General features: G+C 43.6%; 2 protein-coding genes and 1 long non-coding RNA gene across 4 annotated transcripts in view; 2 read left to right on the top strand and 1 right to left on the bottom strand.

The window, feature by feature from the left end:
- The window catches only part of LOC108288407 (leucyl and cystinyl aminopeptidase), a 107,682-nt gene extending 98,808 nt beyond the window's left edge, over window positions 1–8,874 (bottom strand). The window contains exon 1 of one of the 2 annotated variants that reach the window (XM_017507324.2): window positions 8,704–8,874. Coding sequence is in view for 1 of the 2 variants with exons in the window: in XM_017507323.2 (XP_017362812.1) it covers window positions 7,022–7,040 (19 nt within the window). In the remaining variant the exon portion in view is untranslated. Of the gene's footprint in view, window positions 1–7,021; window positions 7,147–8,703 lie in introns of those variants that run through there. The other variant, XM_017507323.2, reaches the window with a different exon arrangement.
- Window positions 6,209–11,784, top strand: LOC108288411. Its single transcript, XR_005196679.1, has 3 exons — window positions 6,209–6,469; window positions 9,010–9,083; window positions 9,451–11,784. It is a non-coding gene; the product is annotated as an uncharacterized LOC108288411 (long non-coding RNA).
- Window positions 7,380–9,124, top strand: LOC108288408 (collagen alpha-1(I) chain). The gene has a single exon (XM_017507326.2). The coding sequence runs from the start codon at window positions 7,585–7,587 to the stop codon at window positions 8,113–8,115; it is 531 nt and encodes a 176-aa protein (XP_017362815.1). The 5' UTR covers window positions 7,380–7,584; the 3' UTR covers window positions 8,116–9,124.
- Window positions 11,785–14,041: the final 2,257 nt, after the last annotated feature.

Here is a 14,041-nt window from a genome sequence, read left to right as displayed (position 1 = left end):
TTCATTGTTCTATCATAAACACCAGTAGAAAAGTGAAGCAAAGCCAGACTATAAAGAATAGTAAGCTGGCCACAGGGCCGTACTGGCTCACACCTATAGTCCCAGCAAGAGGGGAGGCCAAGACAAGTGGATCACTGGAGCCCAGGAGTTCAAGGCCATCTTGGCCAACATGGAGAAACCCCATCTTGACAAAAAATACAAAAATTAGCCAGGCATGGTGGTGTGCACCTGTGGTTCCAGTTACTTGGGAGGCTGAGACAGGAGAATCGCTTGAGCCTGAGAAGTCAAGGCTGCAGTGCCGTGACCATGCCATTGCACTCCAGGCAGGCAAGACCCTGTCCCCATCCCCCCCAAAAAAAGATTAGTATATGACTGGTACCATGGTAGTCCCAAAAGGTAGATAGCTCTCCATAGCTTTTTTTTTTTTTTTAAACAATTGGTAATCATTTATTAAAAATAATTGACTTAAGCATCTGCAATGGTGACTTCAACCTCAACTCCCGGCTCAATAATGATAGAGGTAATCTGCTCAACAATCTCAGAAAGACGGTGCAAGTCAGTGAGTCACATGTGGATTCTCATCTGGAAACAATGCCATGTCTCAGAACCTTCATAAGAAGTTTTTCTTGTAATGCTTCTCAACGTTTCTGTACGCATGCAAACTGGTCCTATCACTTTAAGATTATTTTCCTTTGCTCTACTGATCAAGTCAGCACACACCTTCTCCAAGGATTTTAAGTTGCAGCTCGTTAGAGTGATTCTAATTTGGCAAACTGCCACCTCTGGCTCCAAGGGCATTTTTCTTTATCTCCTGACCAACATGTTTCTCGGGGAGAGCCAACGGCAGTGAGTCAGGAGCAAGAGCAGGCTCACCACAACTCCGCACCACCTACAAGCACACGTTTATCAAAGAGTTGTATTTTTTCTTTAAACCTAAAACATTCAGGAAATTGAACAGTCCCAACTCATAAGTGGCTATGAATTTTCTGACTATGAAAGAGAAAAGACAACATGCTTAAATTCCTGTTCTATCTCTTGCCAAGGCTCCCAAATGACAATCCTAACTCATTCGTCCCCTTCAATTCCATTAATCCAACTAGATCCACCTACCTACATCCTTCCAACCTGGACTCTATCTTCAACTTCATACAGCTGTGTCCTGCCCTCCAACCGAAGCTCATTTCTGAGCCAAAGACTTGCAAGGATCAAAGCAGGACCATTTTGAAAATCTCTATCAGCTTCTTCCCTTACCTCCACATTTCTTTCATCTTCAACATTGACTCTCCTCTTCCAATTTTCTCTAAATGTCTTTGTAAAATGCAAAGTACTTCAGGTGCCATTAGGACAATCACAAATGGATTACAACAATGGATGAGGTTACAAGGGAATCCTGTCCACCCTTCCATGGATTCAGGGAATTCCTGATGTTCCATTTACTATCCAGAAACACCAAGGCAATGAGCAACCCTCTCTACAACAGCCAGATGTAGATCTAGGTCAAGATCTAGATATTAAAAGAACTGTATCACCCCAAGGGCTCCAAAATTTCCCTCCATTCGCAATTCTGGTTTCTTGCAAACTTTCAGAAAAGTTTCATATCTAGGGATTCATATTTAAAAAAAAAAAAAAAAGAAAGAAAAGAAAAAAAAGACACTGTCTTTCTGGTTGCTCCAATTTTATTATGGAAAGGCCTAGTAGTATCAGCTCAACTCTAGCCCCCTACAGCAGGGATCCCCAACCCCCAGGCCACAGACAGTACCAGTCTGTGGCCTGTTAGGAACCAGGGCACACAGCAGGCAGGAGGTGAGTAGCAGGCAAACAAGTGAAGCTTCATCTCTATTTACGGTCACTTCCCATAGCATTACCACCTGAGCTCCACCTCCTGTCAGATCAGTGGTGGCGTTAGATTCTCATAGCAGCGTGAACGCTACTGTGAACTGCACATGCAAGGGACCTAGGTTGAGCGCTCCTTGTGAGAATCTAATGCCTAGTGATCTGTCACTGTCTCCCATCACCCCCAGATGAGACTGTGAAGAAAACATGCTCAGGACTCCCACTGATTCTTCATTAAGGTGAGTTGTATGATTATTTCATTATATATTACAATGTAACAATAATCAAAATAAAGTGCACAATAAATGTAACACACGTGAAATCATCCCGAAACCTTCTTCCCTTTAGAATGTATCACAAACTAGAAAGTATACATACCCCCGACCCTGGTCCGTGGAAAAACGGTCTTCCATGAAACTGGTCCCTGGTCCCAAAAAGGTTGGGGACCACTGCCCTACAGTTTTCAAGACATGAAGTAACTAACTGGCAAAACATAGCTGCACTGATCTCACCTGAACTGACAAGAACCACAGGCCTCATCTAGGTTCATCCCAACGTCTGGAGTAATCTTGGCTAAATTCTTCCATATCTCAAGTTTCTAATGTTTTCATGGAGAGGGTTAACACTGCTGTTTCCTAGTGGGACATTACACTAAATTAGTAAACATGTGAACCTATGGTAACAGAAGTTATACAGTTATGAACAAGTTTCTGTACATTTATTTCATAATTAGAATACTGCCTTAGACAAAGCTTTATTGTGCTTTTCTTCTGTGTGTCCATATTTTCATATTAGCATGAAAACAAAACTAGGTTCTTCAATTCATTTCTCTTATTTAGGTACACATTATCTGATGACAAGTTTGTGTTGTTTTTTTTTTTTTAATGTAACTGTGCCTAGCAGAATATCTACTTGTAAGTGGACATTCAAAAGATGGGTGTATGACTGAATTATTGAGCAGAAAATTACCCCCTTATTTTCTATATAATTTCCTTACAACCAATCTTTTTGGTTATATATCTTTCAGGCTGAGTTCTCATGGAAAACCTACAGGTAAATGATAATCACTAGTTATAAGAGTTTCTAAAATATGCTGTTTTCATGCATGTATCAAGACACTTTTTGGAAACTGGTAATAGCAAAGAGCTTTTCTACTACTAGTTTCCAGTTAAAAACTGGGCTGTTTCTAGCTACAGCTTTAACCCTAGATTATTAGTGATGCTAACACTTGATTCCAAATAGTCTTATTTTCCCCAAATAAAAAAACTTAGGACAGAAAGATAAAAACAGGTAAGTTATATTCCATCACACAGAGAAATTACAAGTTTCAATTTCTTAAGGGTTTTCTTTCAATGTGGAAATTTATCACAGAGCAAGAGAAAAATAAAAACAATATGTGGTATGCTCACATTTTTGAGAAGTAATGCTAAAAAGTTTTTTAAGAAAGACACGCATACCTACAGAGCAATTGTCATGTGTAAGATTAAAAGATGGAATCACAATTTTATACCGTGTTACAAGCCACAAATATCTCATTTGTTGTCCAGACTTCCCTTTTTGGAAGTTGAAAAATACTTTCAATTGGATACCAATCTGAAAATGAAAACAAAAATAATTTTTTAAGACAGTTAAGTCCTCCTTGTTTGATTATGTAGCACACTGTGGTAATAAAGTGATTCATGGGACCTATGTTCATATTAAAAAAAAAAAAGAAAAAAAAACTTTAAATTATGTTTTCAGTTCTGTGGCCTCAAAATACCAAAATACCAACCACTAGATTTACTTTAGAATATATCACAAACTAGAAAGTATATATACTTTTGGCTGTGCACAGTGGCTCATGCCCATAATCCCAGCACTTTGGGAGGCTAGGGCGGTCAGATCACTTGAGGCCAGGAGTTTGAGACCAGCCTGGCCAACATGGTGAAAACTCCATCTCTACTAGAAATACAAAAATTAGCTGGGCATGGTAGTGTGTGCCTGTAATCCCAGCTACCCGGGAAATTGAGGCAGGATGATTGCTTGAACCGGGAGGCAGAGACTGCAATGAGCCGAGATCTTGCCACTGCACTCCAGTCTGGGCAACACAGTGAGGCTGTGTCTCAATAAAAAAAAAAAAAAAAAAAAGTATACATAATTTCTAGTATATATTCCATGTATACTCAGACTTCTTCAATCAGATTCTGAGGGTGAACCTTGGCATTTGTATTTCTTAACATGAATTTAAGAATTAAAGATTTTCCAAAATATACCAACCCTGCACGCAAATGACAACAAAAAAGCTGGATAAACACTAAATAATTTACCTTAACCTAATACCTCTATCAAAAAACATAGTTGCCTTCCATTTTTGTTTTTTTGTTTTGTTTCGTTTTGTTTTGTTTTGGTAATATACAAATCACTATTACCTAACAGTTTACCTCCACCTGCCTAACAAGACAGTCATTATTGCCAAAACAATCTTAAGTACTGGTCCAGCATTTATCTCATCATAAAAAAGCCACCAAAGATCCAAACTCAGACCAGATGTCCAGACTTCAACATAATAGCAATTTTTCCCAAGGACAAATGCAAAAATAGATCCTGAGCTACATGGGAATTCCTAGCACTAAGATCCATCCTTAGAAGCCCTTTCTGGGGATATGCATTTTAAATGGATTGTAGAAGTATGTTCTCTGAACAGGTTAACATAGGATATTCATCAAATGAACCAATTATCAACAGGTAGAGAGCGAGCAGGGCCCAACAAAAATAGGTCATACCAGTAGCAACTTTGGACAGAAAACAGAGAAACTACAGAAAACAGATGAGTGTTGAAGGTCAGAGGGACAAGATATAAACGAAATTCACTTTCTTTACAAATGTATCAGTTAGTAGGTGGAACCACTGACAAGATTTTAACTAAAAGATATGTGGTCCTAAATTACTGAAACTGTTTTTTGTTAAGCTCCCACACCTCTCTACATATACAGAAATACATGAGAAAGCGTTAAGTGAGAAAAATTCCATTAAAAGAGGATGAACGTGTAACAAAATCCAATACCAGGCTTGATAAATCTTGCAATCATAAATTCTATGGATAATGAAATACTCTGCATCATCACACCCAGACCAATGGAAGCATTATATATGCATATTTTTTGTACTCAAAAGGATGAAGTACGTAACTGTCTACTGTACCATGTCGTTTGAAAACACTAGAAAATTCTACAATTCTTCAAAAGTTTTCAAATAAATACCCTGTCCATCTTAAACCTGAAATGCACTTCAAATTGCTAACATCTAATTTCTTGTTGACTGTAGATGCTGCCGATTCTATTTTCCTTGTAAAAGGATGCTAAATAAGGTTCCAAAGAATGATTGCTACATTAACCAAAATTATGCACTGCCAAGCTGTCTCCAGCATCAACTCTGAAAGACAGGAAAGAATCAAAAATCCAGTTTCCTACATGAAAGTTGAAGCGTTGCTTCTTTCTTTGTTCTCTTCTATGGGATTTTCCATTGTCCTCCCAAATGTGACAATTTGCAAATACCCACATCTAGAAGCATATTCTATGAGAGAAAAGACGTCAGTTTCAAAACTTGAAAAAGTGCTTTAATTCTGTAAGCAAAGGTTCAGCAAATCAGCTAGCATTAATCTTGACCAAATGGGTGAGTCAGCCTTGTCACAGAGATGAAATTTCACATTTTAAATCCTACAAACATGGTAACTCCAAGCATTCTACCAAGAACAAAGACTAAACCTTGGAACAGTCACTTGTAAGGACTAACAACTTGTATTTAACATATTTTACACTGAAGTACTAGATGGTCTCTACAATTCCTTTTAGCTCAAACCTTCCTTAATTCTTCGAGTAACTTCACCAGACTATTCTTTGAGTCTTAGTAATTACAAATAGGACCTGAATGAGAAAGAAAATCCAGAATTAAAGTTGTTATCAGTAAGCCTAATTAAACAGTACAAACAGAAAGATGGCAGTAGAATAAAGCATTCTACATTAGGAGAAGGGAGAATATAATCAGTAGTTCGCAGCCCCATGAATGAAGAGCAGCATACAACAAAGTCTGGCTGGGATTTGGGATATAATGGACAATATCTGTCTGCTCTTGGGTGGCAACTAACGTACCTATACAGGGATAGACTGTGGCGCCTTTTAAAGCGATACTCCACCTTCTGAAGTAACCAACCACCCTCAGGAAAACATGTCAAACCAGAGAGCGAATCCTCTAATTTTAGTGAGTCGTCTCCCTTACTGGCAGTTTTCCTACTTTCTATCTTAAAAGGAAATCCACACACTCAGCGCCGTAAAATGGTAAAACATCTCACCCCTATGTTGTGACTCTGGCACTTCTGGTCAGAACAAAAGCTATCGTTTTAACTAGGGTGGGATTTATGCTCCCCGTTCAGTGAAGGGCAGTGGCTACCGGCAGGGTGCAGGCAGGCTCCCTGCGTTGACTCTCGCTTCCTGTCACACTGTGGTTATCACCGTGACGGACCCTTGACATTAACAAGTCTTCGACTGAAGAACTGATGGGACCTGCAGCCGTTGAGGGGAAGCGTGGTGGCCCTGCGGAGCGCCTCGGCGGGGCTAGAAGGATGGCACTGCGGTCAGGCACCTCCGCCGCCCCGAGTGGGGTGAGCGAGCCTTTCCTGAAGTTTCCCTTCCTTCCACAACATTAACCTGCCAAGCCTCCCGACCCCCACCCCGCCCTATTAGGAAAAGTCACGCCGGCAGCTCACTGAAGGGCAGGGGGACAGCTCCTGGCGCCCCACAAAAGTTGGGTTGGGCGGCGGCCACAGCTTAACGCTCCTGCAGGAGAGTCGGGCCGACACCGCTTTCTCCGGGAGCAAACCTGAGCTGCCAACTTTCCCGATGCCCACTCCTCTGCGCGTTGCAGCCCAAACTTTGAGGTTCGCCCACCGGCCGCACCCCGGGCTTGCGGCGGCGGCGCTGACCTTCACGCCAGCCCGGGGCCCCGCACGGGCCGCCGCCCGACCCTGAGCCTCCCTGCCTCCCCTAAATCCCCTTTCCCTGCCTCCCTAAGATCCCCTCTCCCTGCCTCCCCCAGCCCTAGTGGGAAGCCCGCGGGGGGAAGATGGCTGCAGCCCGACTCCGCGTGTCACGACTGCTCACGGCCCTCGGGGCTCTGGAGAGCCCGTGTCCCGGCGCCTCGGCCGCCCACTCACCATTGGTGAAGGGCTCCATTTTACCCCCGCCGCAGCTCCTCACAACCCGAGAGCCCGAGCTTCCTACTCCGAGAGCTGAGGCGGCCCCGCCGACTGAGCATGCCCAGCGCGGCCTCGGAGGGCTGCCGGGGAGGAGCAGCGAGGGGCGGCGCCGCTCCACTGCTCGATGGTTCCGCCGTTCCGGGTTTTCGCGGCGGCTGCAGAAAGAGCGAGGGAAGCTAGAGGGAAAAGCACAGTCCGACCCCCGGCGGTTCTGGGGAAAGGCCAGAAGGGAGCTGGTTCGCGATGGGGCGGGGCCTGGGCGGGACCCGGAAAGCCCCGCCCCTACCTGAAGCGGTCCGGGTTGCGGCGCTCTCCCGGGCGGGGAACCGAGTTCAGTCACTCAACAAATGCGGGGCCCTACTGCGACCCGCCCGATCCTGGACGCCGAGACACCTGCACTGCGCCGGAAAAACATGGTCCCAGTCCCAGGAACGGACATTCCAGAAACAGATCATAAATAAACACAGAAGACACACGAGTGTAAAGTCAATGCCCTGCTGCGCATTAAATCGGGTGATGTGATGCCCAGTGAGTGGGTAGCTAATTCGGATGGTGTGGTGAGGAGACGCCTCGCTAAGCAGGTACCACTGAAGACGAGGTCTGAAGGCAGAGCAGGAACCTGCGGGCGAAGGTCGCTATCCGGACCTCGAATCGCCGGTTTCCATGGGGAGGTTAGCCGCGGAGGGATCACTTCTCCAAGGACCGAAGGAGCGGGCGCTGTAGATCTTTTCTGCAGAGATGCCCGCCAGTATCCGACTGTCCCCTGCGGGTGGTGGGGAGGAGACGGAAGACAAGGCGGGGACCCTGGAGGGCCGAGGGCGCCCGGCAGTCCAGTTCCCCGACCCGCGGCTGCGGGCGCGGCCTCTAGATGCGGGCGTTTGACAAAACACGGCGCCGGATCGTCCAGCCCGGGCCGCGGGCGCAGCAGGATGTGGGCAGAAGGCCCGCCTGTTCCGAGCCTTAAATCAACACCTGCGGTTCCCGGGGTGACACCGGTGGGGCCCGCAGCGAGGCTCCGCGGCGCTAGGCCCGAGAAACCGAAACTCCCCTAGTCGCCTTTGCTCCCCAGCACTCTCGCCATTGCCTTCAGCCCCAAGCCACCATTGTTAACAGTGCCAAATGGGGCCGCCCGGGTAGCCTCCGGGGCCGAACCGCCAGGGGCCGCGTGAACCCCGAGGAGGCTGGTCGGGGACCGCTTCCTTTTCCCCCTTTCGGTGTGCTCATGGCCACCACCCTCGCCGCAGAGGCCGCCGCCCTCCGAGCGCGCCACCACCGCCTCCTCTGCCTCTTCCCATCCCTCAGCCCCGGCCCCTGCAGCGACTTGGCTCGGGCTGCACCTCACTGCGCCTGCCAACTGTCTCACTCTCCGAGGCTGTCAACAGGGTGCCAGGGACAAACAAGCCGCGGCGAGCGCAAACAGCCTGAGCAAACAGGGACAGCCAGGGTGTTGTCTGACCAGCACTGGAATTGGAAACTAGGTTTCGAATAAGTCAAAGTGCAGTACTGTATTTTAAACTGTCTGTTGTATTACATCCCCCACAATACGCGCTCTACTTGAAACTTCCAGCGGATACCAGCTACACTTAGAATAAAAATGAAACTCCTTGCCCAACTCTGGGGCCGCATCAGCACATGCTTACCATGTTTTGGCCACAGAGTCCTTCATGCTGTTCCTGGAAGTCACCAAGTTCCATCTATCATTGTTAATCATTCCTTTTGCACGCTCCTCGCACAACTGTTTCTTCTGCTTAGTGCTTTGCCTACTGATTCCATCTTGTCATTTAAGTCTCGGCTCAAATGTCACCTCTGCAAAGAACCCTTCTCTGACTATACATCTAAAATAGCCACAAACACGGTCTGCTCTATAAAGACTTGGCTTTGCTTTATTTCCTTCTCAGCACTCACACTGTCTGAAAGAATGTTTTGGATTTGTTGTTTAGTGTCAGCCTCCCTCTCAAGAATGCAAGCTCTGTGAGAGCAGGGTCGTTATCTATTTTAAGGCTGTATCACCAATGCCTGGGTAAGTATACAGTAAATAATTTTTGCATGAATAAGTGAATGGACGTAGTGGTGTTTAGAGTTTTCAAGTTCACTTCCACTGCTGCAAACCCTTCCAGTTAATGACTCCATACTGAATGATGTGTTTGATCAGTACAGAGAAGGTGTCTGTATCATATGATACCTCAGAGCTGCTATCTTCCTAATGTGTGAAAGGTAATCAGAGCCCTTAGACTGGCCCCTTGTACCCGCATTTCAGAACCAAAAATAGTGAACCACAGGGGCTGATATCTCCCAGTTCAGAAATTATATAGTTTATGCAGAGCTAGATTTTGTTAACATACTTCACACAATGTATTGCTTAAATAACACTCTTCTCTATATTTTAGGTCATGTCATATTCCCTTGGAGTTACTTTTGCAACCAAAGCATTTAGTATAGGAGATATTTAAAACACTGCAGCTTGTTAAATCGCCTCACCTGTAACCTACAGTCTATCATGCTTCTGAGTGTGAAACATGTTACCTAGTGTTTTGTTTTAAATACCCCAACTCTGCAAACTCTTGTGGTAAAAATGCACTAGCAACTATAGGTGGATCATTATGTCTTTTTGAGATTTTTTTAAACAAAGAGACAAATAATTTCTTTGCCTATCTCTTGTCTCCTACCCCTCCCATTCCTTCACACACAAAAGACGTAAAGGACCCTTTACAGACATGTAAAAATACAAAAAATAAAATTAGCCAGGCATAGCACACTTATAAGCCCAGCTCTTCGGGAGGCTGAGGCATGAGAAGCTGAGGCATGAGAATGGCTTAAACCCCAGAGGCAGAGGTTGCAATGAGCCAAGATCACACCACTGCACTCCAGTCTGGACAGCAGAACAAGACTCCATCTCAAAACAAAACAACAGCAGAAAAAAGACATCGTTTTGTATAGGAAGTAAGAATAGTAAACCAAAACGGTCAAAATGTTTCAGAATGCTACCTAGGAGCAAAAGAATAATAATAAAGTTTGTTTTGTTTTGTTGGATACTGTTTTACATTTGATTCCATAGAGCCTTTTTGAGGGAACATAATATCACAATTTCACAACCAAAACCCATTATGTTTTTATCTTTAACACCTGCCTATCCTCCCACACAGAACTTCCTCTTTAGTTTAAGAATATGACACTTTAAATTATTATGAAGTTACTATTCATTATCAAACGAGATAATATGACATTGTCTACTATATCCATCTACTGTCTTCAGAATCATCGCAGTCTACCATTCAACATTTGAAAACCAGTAAATTGGAAAGTTAATTATAATATATAATAAATAGCATGACAGGAAAAAATATAAGCACCCTAAAAAAATTGCATTTGTTTATAAAGAACTGACAAACTTGATAATTAATGAATATAAGAATATTTTTATCGAAATAAAACACTTGGTGAAACATAGATCAGCAAATCCGAGCCTCACATTTAACAGATGAGGAGGGAACTACTGTCTAGAGAAGGTAGAATATTTACTCACTATCCAGGAACAGACATGGACCAGAACTCGGGCCATCTGTGTTCTAAATCAGAGTGTTGGAGTTTTCTGTTGCCTCCCAATTTCCACAAGCAAATTGGAGTCAATGACAACAATTCAGCAAAGGGATATGGAATAGATAGAAATATAGCTAATTTCAGCTATTAGAAGTTTATTCCATTAATCGTTTAATAAAATATTCCAACTTAATTAGTTGATATTCCATAGGGAATTTGGATTCAGCCCTACTAAATGATCTAATTATTTTGAAATAAGAAGCAACAATAATTCAGTGAACACATTTGAAAATGTTATTTGTTCAGTAGTCTCGAATAAATGGAAGCTGCTTCCTGCCAGGACAAGTCTGACCATCGTAAGGCTTCCAGCCATCCTAAGGACTGAAGGAGTCAATATCTCATTGCCTTTGTAACCCATCTGCAGCACACATACACCTCATTAATTAGTAATGTTTGAAGTTAAATCAAGAAATGTTTAGAGCACAGAATAATTATCTAATAAAGTTCTTGTAGAGCTTAGGCATTAGCCAAAAGACTCAGGCAAATAAAGTGAAAGGTTATTATTTGGAAAGAACAGTGATATACTAATTCAGATTCTTTGGGCTACCAAAGACAAAAACTCTGAGTAAAACTAGCTTAAACAATAGATACATTTATCATTTCACATCGCAAGTCCAGAGATAAGACAGTCTTCAATTATAGCTCACCAACCTCATCAAGAGCCCAACTTACCTCTCTCCACTCTTCAGTCCTCTATATGAACAATTTCCCAAAGCTTAGACTACCATATGGTCAAAAGTTGGCTGCAGCAGGGGAGGAAGAAGGAACTTACTCTTCTGTGTCTCTTTCTTGAGAGCAGAGGAGGTCCTTCTCAGAAATTCCTGGTTAGAACTCTCCTTAGGTCTCATTTACTAAAGCTGTGTTTTGCAATTTATACACCAGTCACTGGAAATGAAAATGAGGTCACAATTGAGACAGAGTAGGAAGGGGGCTTGGCTTCACCTCACCCCCACTAGAACATTCTTTCATGCATCCTCATTGACCACAAAACCTCCAGCATTACCTCACTGATGCCGTGATGTTTTAACCATGCCTTTTACTTAAAGAATTCCAGGAACTAGGCTAGGCATAATGGCTCATACCTGCAATTCCAGCACTTTGAGAGGCCAAGGCAGGAGAATTGCTTGAGCCCAGAAGTTCAAGAACAGCCTGTATGTTCTTGTTTCAAGACCTTGTTTCTACAAAAAATTGAAAAATTGGCCAAGCATGGTGGTCTGTTCCTGTGGTCCCAGCTACTCAGGAGGCTGAGGTGGGAGGATTGCTTGAAACTGGGAGGTGGAGGCTGCAGTGAGCCAAGATCACACCACTGCACTCCAGCTTGGGCAACATAGCAAGACCCTGTCTGGAAAAAAAAAAAAGAATTCCCAGAACTGGCCTTAGGAAGTGACCAAGGTTGTGGAGTGTCCTTGCTACGGAAGGAATGCTAAACAATTGATTTACAGCCTTGTTGCCTCTGGCCAGCCCATCAGGTGGCCCATTACTCAAGATAACCATAGCAACCAGGTAATGTTGACCCGCATAGCCTACCCATCATATGCTTTGCCCAGTTCAGCCTGCATACCCTACCCCTGATGTCAGTTCCTGTACTGCTAGCTCTATTTGGGGAGTCAGTCAGGAAATTCTCTCTTTCGTGCTACCTCCCTTACGTCCAACAATGAAGGCTTGTCTGGCGAAACTCTTTTGGCCTTATGTCAATCTCTATTGCATTGGGAACTCAAGAACCAGTTACCTGCTTGTGGCAGGTAACTCCAGAGTTCACATGACATGGTAGCACCATGGCTAGTTTCTTATACAAAGTACAGCCTAAATGTGCTGAGTTTCAGATCACCTTCCTTGTTTCATATGGGAGGAGAGGGTATTTGAACAAAACCGTTTCCATTCAGAAAGGAAAAGGGAAGTCAACTGAGGAATGATGAGGTTCACAAACTTGGAAAGTTATTTCTCATGAAGGGTTGCAGCCTGTAGGGTAGCCATGCTGGCAGGCTGACCTCACAGCCAGAAGCCACAAACAGACACTCTGAAGGAGGGGCAAAGAGAATAGGAATTTATGCTTAGCAGGGTGGTCAAATATATATATTTAATAAGCTATGGGAGGAATCATGAATATTTATGAAAGGATAAATGTATGCATGTGCAATGGAGCTTCATGTCCCTTCATGGGTCTCATGTGCAAAAAATGGCAATGTTAGCATGATCCGAGGGTGGAGTTTTCAGCCCTCTGACATGAAAAAATGAAGCAGAGGACATGAAAACTCTTACTGTCCATTCTTTGGAGATGGGACAGAACCACTCCATGTCATTGTCTCTTAGGCAAAAAACTAGAGGCAACATTAGGTGGTTGGTTGATATCAGTGGTGAAATCTTTCAAAAGGGCTGGTTTCTGGTTAGTCATTAGGGAAGACAGGCTAATCTGCATATTGAGGAAGAAGTATAATGAGGCTTGTTTGACCCGAGTATCCTGTCATGAATCAGAATTTAGTTTTCAAGCTTACTTTGGGGTCCTGTTGGCCAAGGCATAGTCTCTTCAGTCACTTGGAAGGCTTAGAAATTTATTTTTAGTTTACAGGAGTTAAGCAACCAAAATGTTAGGCAGGCAATCTAAATGTTTACTAAAGATTATAAACAATGACATATTTTAATAACGCTTTGATATTAATTTTTTTAAAACCCTAGGGCACTTATATAGGAAAAGTAAAGATAGAGCCATTAAATACAATGTAATTTTTATATAATTGATTAATATAATTAGCATTACAAACCAAGAAATGGTATATTATTGTCAATGAAAAGAACAAAACTCTGTAAAATATTTTAAAAGATTTATTCTGAGCTAAATGTGAGTGACCACCACCCATTACAGAGCCCCAGAAGATCCTGAGAACTTATGCCAGGCATGCCTGTAGTCCCACCTACTCAGGAGGCTGAGGTGAGAGAATCACTTAATGGAGGAGGCAGAGGTTACAGTGAGCCCAGATCACACTACTGCACTCCAGCATGGGTGACAGAGTGAGGCCCCATCTCAAGAAAAAAGGAAGGAAAGAAGGGAAAGAAAGAAAAAGAGGGAAGGAAAGAAGGAAGGAAGGGAGGGAGGATGGGAGAAAGGTAGATCTGTTATTTCAAGCATCTGTATTAGTTTGCTAATGTTAGCAATGGCAAATCTGCCGGGTCTGCGGAGACTCTATTTTTGCCTTCTTGGAGGAAAGAATTCTGCTAAGGGGCATAAGGCAGAGAAACCGAGACAACTTTTAGAGCAGGAATGAAAGTTTATCAAAGAGTTTTAGAGCAGGAATGAAAGGAAGTAAAGCACACTTACAAGAGGGCCAAGTGAGTGACTTGAGAGATCCAAGTGCACTGTTGGGCCCTTGACTTGGGGTTTTACAC

The sequence above is a fragment of the Cebus imitator genome, unplaced genomic scaffold (genome assembly GCF_001604975.1).
Source record: "Cebus imitator isolate Cc_AM_T3 unplaced genomic scaffold, Cebus_imitator-1.0 Scaffold372, whole genome shotgun sequence".
In the NCBI taxonomy this organism is placed as follows: domain Eukaryota; kingdom Metazoa; phylum Chordata; class Mammalia; order Primates; family Cebidae; genus Cebus; species Cebus imitator.
This window is presented reverse-complemented; position numbering and strand designations above follow the sequence as displayed.